This window comes from Gavialis gangeticus, unplaced genomic scaffold (assembly GCF_001723915.1).
Source record: "Gavialis gangeticus isolate Ggan-Ray unplaced genomic scaffold, GavGan_comp1, whole genome shotgun sequence".
NCBI classification, from domain to species: Eukaryota; Metazoa; Chordata; order Crocodylia; family Gavialidae; genus Gavialis; species Gavialis gangeticus.
In genome coordinates this window covers 7308237-7315250 of record NW_017728994.1, presented here as the reverse complement: position 1 = coordinate 7315250, position 7014 = coordinate 7308237, and the positions used below count along the sequence as shown (strand labels likewise).

At 40.9% G+C, this 7014-nt stretch overlaps 1 protein-coding gene across 4 annotated transcripts in view; it reads right to left on the bottom strand.

Moving 5' to 3' along the window:
* Positions 1 to 7014, bottom strand: part of OGDHL (oxoglutarate dehydrogenase-like) — a 136215-nt gene that overhangs the window by 13404 nt on the left and 115797 nt on the right. For 3 of the 4 annotated variants that reach the window (XM_019502280.1, XM_019502278.1, XM_019502281.1), the window contains 3 exons: positions 3729 to 3800; positions 2508 to 2633; positions 1190 to 1262 (listed from right to left, as the gene is read on the bottom strand). In XM_019502280.1, the coding sequence (XP_019357825.1) occupies positions 1190 to 1262; positions 2508 to 2633; positions 3729 to 3800 (271 nt within the window). The remainder of the gene's footprint in view (positions 1 to 1189; positions 1263 to 2507; positions 2634 to 3728; positions 3801 to 7014) is intronic. The other variant, XM_019502279.1, reaches the window with a different exon arrangement.

Sequence of the window (7014 nt, the reverse complement as noted above, 5' to 3'; positions counted from 1 at the left end):
CTCTTACTCTAGAAACAGAATTACTGCAGAAGAGTAATTACACCACATTACCCTGGCTCAGGTTTGGCCCACTTATGGTCAAGTTATTCCTTCCCTTCTGAGAGGTAACTGTAAATCCATTTAAGTTAACTTGTTTAAAGGTACATTGGTATCATGGTCAAGTGTCTGCTCCCCTAGTCAGTTGGTTTCATCTTAAGCTAGCCCTTTACTCAATGTAAACCAGCTCCTCCTCTACCCAGAGGCCAGGCACTGTAACAAACCTACTGCACGCAGCTAGCTTGGAAAAGCTGGTCATGCATCCATTCCTTACCACAGGGAAAATTTAATACAGAGTGGGCATATCTACACATTTAGGCACACCCACATTTAACATGCATTAAGGCAACTTCTGCTTGCGTCTAACCGATGTGCACATTAAAGTGTATTAACACTGTGTATGTGGACTGACATGGAAAGTTAGTCCCGCATCAGTCCATACACAGCGTTAATGCGCTTTAACGCATCCACACATGTGTAAATGTACTTTAGCTATTTGCACCTAAATTTGATACTTGCTTTTGCAGGTATAAAATTTAGGCACAAGTAGCCTAAAATTGCCATTTTACGGTGCATTAAGGGCATGCACACGTAGTCATATGCCTTTAATGTGTCTTAAGTTGGGTTAAAGCACCTTAATTCGGCATGTGTAGACGTGCTCAGTAAAATCCTATAGTAAGAGAGTTGAGTGCTTGCATCCTACATAGCCGTCAGCTGCTATTGCCTCGCTGTGCTTTCCAGCAAAGCTTCAGGCTGTCAGATGTTTAATTCTCCACTTCCCCTGGTTAGTACCTTACTTAAATTTGCAACAGGACAGGAGGTGTCCAGAACTGAAAGTGGAAGCAAGTGACAAGTCACTCCTTGAAAGAAAAATAAAGTGGGGGATTGTTTAGAACAAAGGTACCTTATGAGGACTTTATACAGGCAATTATGAGGTGTTACTGAAACTAAAGAGAAGATTCATTATTTGGATCCAGGCTCTTCCAAAATCCCGAGAGATTTCTTTCCCATGCGCACTTTGTAGTTGCCATAGAAGTAATGGGTTTTGATCTCCTAGGAAGTTCATTATCTGTGGAATGAACACCCTGGGTCCTGTATTAAGGATTAACTGCTCATAAATGAATGTGTTCACAAATTTTGTAACTGGACCTACCAGATACCATTTCATCAAAACTGGATTTGGCTTCAGGATGCCTCAGCAGTGACTTGGGTGTCAAAATGATCAGCTGTAAAAACAAATTGTTACAAATCTCAGAGGCTGCTACTAGCTTCATCACCTTCCACACACATGCAATATTAACACTACAAAAATAGTTCTTGCATGTGACACCCTAGAACAGATACTAAGTTAACCTAGTGCATAGGACTAAGCTAAGCAAATAAAAAAGGAAACTATATTCTATGAAAGTCCTTTATTCCACATTAGGATTCTTTAACTCTGGGGTTTTCAAAAAGTCACAAAAGACACTAAAGCTGCAGTTCCACGACTCTTTGGAAATCTTAGCATGGATAAATATTTCCTTTGGGGGACAAAAGATAGTGCATTAAAGTGTGTGGATTAGGGTTGAGAGCCATCATATATTTTAATGCTAAGTATCAGAGTGTGTCTTAGTCTTCAAACTGCAGAGAATCTAAATTAATCCAGAAAGATCAATTAAGTTAAAACTATTTTAACATTAAAGTGCTAGTGGGACAGAACTGACCAAAGTGAGTCACGCTAGCCACTGGAGTAATCCAAGGAGGCATAGAATGGATCTCAATTCCAACTACCAGGCTCTCCAGGGTAGAAAAGCAAGGCAGTGACAGTGCTGTGCTAGCTTGACCTTGTTCTAGACTAAGAGAGTAGAAATCTCAAACTGAACAAGTGCTTTGGACAAATCTTTTTTCAAATTAATTGTAAGTGTACCAAATCTCAATTCTATGGGCACCCAGGTTGAACTTCACCCAACAGTGTTACAGCTACACAAATGGAAATCCCTAATGCAGAAGAACCACTAATGTATGTTACACAGCTGTTCTAGCTGAAGTGTAGACTGAACCATACCAGTGCATATCACGAGATGCAAGGAAACAACATCTACCCCAGGTGTCTGCACTGGAGCAAAAACATGTCTGTGCAGATCAGATACAAATGAAAGCCAGGTCAGCAGAAGATGGCACTTTCTGTGCAGACACATGTGCTTTCCAAGCTCCAGCATCTGTGTCCAGAGGTAGTAGAATTTATACACACAACCCATGTGAGCAATGGAATCCCTGGAATCAGTGATTAAAAAGCATGCCAGGAGTTTGCACACCTGAAAGGAAAGCTGAACAGAAGACCAAACCTTGCCCCAAAAAGTCAGTCTCCAGTTTACATGCATTCAAGTTTCTTACTGAAGTCCATCTTCTACCGAGTAGTATGTCAACAAAAAAACAAACCCTGAATTCAAGTGGCTCACTGTAATTTGAAGGCAGGGTAACTGATCACTTACTGGTTTTCTGAATGGCAGTGAGATCTGTCTTCTGAGGACATGAAAATAATTGGCTGGAGTTGAACAGTTCACCACAATCCAGTTGCACTCGTAGAGCTGGGAAACTTCAAAGTGTTCACTAAACTCCTAAAAAGAGCATTAAAAAGGCATCAAAAGTCTCCCTCCCTTTTCATTCCATCCTCTTTTCTACTTCCTTCCTTGCACACCAAAATCCATAACATTGAAACCTGGGAAATACAGCAGTTTTGGAGCACTAGAAGCTAGAAACTCTGCTTTAACAAATGCATAACAAAAAACCTGTTCAATACTTTTTCCCCCACCACTCAAGAAGAGCCCATGGAAGTCAATGAAAAGCATCCCCTAACTACTGATTTCAGCAGGCTTTGGCTCTTTTTATTTGTATTCAGTAGAAGCTTCTTAGGACTTTAATAACAAAAAACTCTGAGGATTACTTCCCTAGCAAACACATTTGAACTTCTCACTGCTCACTATGCTGTTCATATGCTTTCCCCACAGAACAACTGATCGTGTTCCAGCCAGTGGCTATAGGAACAAAACTGAACTTTCTCTACAATTGCTGCTCCCTGATACTTTGACACAGCACCATAATAGGAGGACAGAATAAAATTGCACTTAGATGCATAAGTCCACTTACATGCCTAATAGGTGGAACAGAATCTGGCCCTGGGACTAGGCAAGGAAGCTGCAACTGGCGTTCAGGATTTAATGGTGTGATGGTTATAAATGCTTAAGGGAAGTAGGTCTTGCAAGTGGGTAGAGCCACAGGAGTGAATTCCCCAGTGAAAAAGGACTAGGGGTGGAAAAGCATGTTACAAAGCACTGGCAAGTTTGCTTCTGGCACTCCCCATCTTAAGTGCCTGACTTTACAACATTACAAGTATTTTTAATGCAGTTGCATGTGTGTAATTCTTAACTCCTCCTCACTCTCCCTGCCCATTTTTTCCCAAAGGATCTACCTATTGCATCTCATCGTTAGCTGTAGAATACCATTCTAAAGCTCAATATTTCAACTAGTTGTCCTATAAGAACATTCTCCCTCAGCCAACTTTATTATTTCCTCCCAGAACAGACAGTTAAGTGCTATTTGGTGGCAATAAATAAATATTTCATGTGATAAAGTCAACAAAAACCCTGCTTAAAATAAACCTCTGAAAAGCTGAAAGCCAAAGGAAAGTCATTACTGCTGACAAGTCTACTTACTGGATAAGCATCAGGATCATCATTGCTCATCTGCAGAAATCTCTCAGGCCTGGCTGAAGAATGCTCTGGGCCCTGGTAATCACATTTTAAACACAACAGCCAACAGTTTAGATGTCTGACTAGATCACTTATTACACATATGCTTCCTGTCAGCCTAATCATCACAGAGCAGCACTGGACCAGGCTGCTCCACCCACTCAAGCAGAGAAGCATTGCAACAACAACAGCTATAAAAGAGGGAGGCTCTGAAGAAATGAACAAGAGGCTCCCCTCAATAAAGCCATGATGGTAAGTGCTTTAAGCTAGGTTTGGATCAGGCACACGTACCTGACCCAAGGCAGCTACCAATAATTTCTGTCTTAATTCAACATGTTCGGGCAAAGCAGAGGGGTATCTGTGACAAGAGCCTACTTGCCATTTCAGAAGGGTGACGTGTGGTAGTGAAACCAAACTTATGTTCCCTTAAAAACAAGCAGCATGTGCAAGGCATGATGTCTCCAGGGCACCAACAGCTGGAACACAACCTGAACCACCAGTTCCCTGAATCATCTACTACAATTCATTTTAGCATGATTAAATTTTAGCTGGCACAAGTAAGCTAACTATTCATTAGATATCCTTGATAAGGATTTTGCACTGTGCTAGAGTTCAGATATCTAGCATGTGGATGGTGTTTTCAGGAAATGAAGACACTTTACTGACCAAGTAAGCACAATTAGCTCCACTTCACAATAAAGGAGAGGCACATGGGCCAGAATAAGTCAGAATCTATTGCCCATCCAGCCTCTATTCTGCACCTTTATTTTAATATATTGCTAATGTTAGTCATCTCTCCTTGTATGGGTGCTCTGGTGAACAGACATTCTCCCACTTCCTGATGCACACCTATACCTGTCGGCTGCCACCAAGTCACCCCTGAGCCTATGCTTCTCCAGGCTGAAGAGTGCCAGGTCTCTCAGCCTCTCCTCATAAGGCCTGCCCTCTTGTTCTCTAATCATTAACATGGCTCTCCTCTGGACTGTCCTCAAGCATAACCACGCTAGTGGGGGAGGGAGCTTGGATTCTCCCCAAGCACTGCTCCAGCTCCTAGCATGGCAGCCAGGGCTGTTAGCAAGATGCTCATGCCAAGAGCTGGGGGGGGAGCTCCCCCAAACCCCTGCTTTCCAGGCCCAGACTGGCTCCTCTCCAAGATTCCAGCAGGGGTACCTTCCCCAACACCCCCCTCCCTCCTTCCCACACTCCACAGGAAGCAGACTGTCTCCTGTGTGACAGCCCCACAAATGCACATGGGATATAGGCAGAATCACCCTAAATTAACCCTCACAGGGTACCTGTACACAGGTTCCCTAAGGCGCTGTGCTCTAGAGTAGTGGTCTCCAAAGTGGGGTGTGCACAAGACAATCCATTGGGGTGTGGGAAGAAAATATTAGAACTTCTATTTATATTTATTTTTTATCTAAAAGAAATAAGAAAGAAATTAAGCTTTACTAATATTTAACATACGGATTGACACTGGCACCCTCACTCAGTCCGTATGTCAGACGGTTACGTGTCACATACGGTACGCGAGGTATCCCGAGGGAAGGGTGGGAGTTCCACAACGCAGAGGGGTTGACAGTGGTGCCCTCACTTGTTCATTCACTTTCTGCGTATTGCAATGTATTGCAGTTTACGTATGCCCGGTTAAGTGGATTTACGGATTATATTACCTAGTTTTAACTAAACTAACCCTCACAAAATGGACAAGTGGCTTAAAAAGATTCCTGAAAAGAAATAGCAGATTGAAGATAATACTAATAATGCAAGCACAAGGGAACAACAAGAAAATGGCAGAGCCGACACTTCTCCTACTCCTAGTACAAGCTCTTCATCAGCCACATTACGAGGTAAAAACAATGACGAGCTAATCAGACCTGACAAGAAGTCGGCCAAAAAAATTCGAAATTATCAAGAAGACTATTTGAAATATGGATTTACATCCACTATTGTTAATGATGAACCTTACCCTAAGCGTATATTGTGCCTTGAGATATTAGCTAATGATAGTATGAAGCCATCACGATTAGCAAAACATTTAAAAACTAAGCATCCAGAACATGAAGAGAAACCTCTACAATTTTTTCAGCAATATTTTCATGTGATACTCAATCTAGTACTTTACAAAATTTCACTAAACTTAATGACAAATGTTTAGAAGCCTCTTTTGAGGTTTCTTACTTAATAGCGAGAAACAAAAAGCCACATACCATTGGGGAAACACTTGTTCTTCCTGCCGCGGTAAAAATGGCTGAAATAACACACGGAAAACAATATGGCAACAAACTAAAATACATTCTTTTGTCAGCAAATACTGTTGGAAGATGCACAGAAAACACTGCTGAAGATTTGAAGGAACAAGTATTAGAACAAATTACGCAGTGTGGAGGTTTGCTATACAGTTGGATGAAAGTACAGATATTTATAACATGTCTCAGCTTATGGTATTTGCTAGATTCTGCATCAATAATGAAATACATGAAGAACTACTTTTTTGTGATCCACTGAAGGAAAGATGTACTGAGAAGATATATTCTCAACAGTAAATGACTTCTTTAATAAAAACAATGTTTCATGGAAAAACTGTGCAAGTGTAACCACTGATGAAGCAGCTGCTTTGACTGGAATAAAAAAAGGATTCCGGGGTACGGTTAGAGAGATAGCACCACATGTGAAATTCACTCACTGCAACATTCATAGGCAAGCTATTGCAGCAAAGAACTTGGAGCCAGAAGTGCACAAAATGCTACAGGATGTCATTGATGTGGTTAATTTTATAAAAACAAAACCATTAAATAGTAGAATCTTTACAATACTTTGTAATGAGATGGAGAGTGACCATGAAAATCTTTTGTACCACAGAGAGGTTCGCTGGTTATCTCGTGGCAAAGTGCTTAAAAGAGTTGTTGAACTTAAAGATGAGTTACACATTTTTCTTTTACAAAAAGACAAGTGTTCAAAATTTGCTGACCTTTTCTGTGATGACAAGTAGCTGTCAGTAGTATGCTACCTAGCAGATATTTTTGAAAAAATAAACACACTTAATCTGTCCCTTCAAGGTAAAGGTGACGTTTTAACAATGAGTGAGAAGGTAACTGCTTTTCGAAAGAAACTTGTGCTATGGAGAAAGCATTTTGAAAACGGATGTTTGGAAATGTTTCCATCGTTATGAGATTTTGTTGCCGAAAACGATGCAAGTGTGTTGGAAACAATTTTCTAACCTGTTTAAAAATCTTCCAAATGAAGAGTT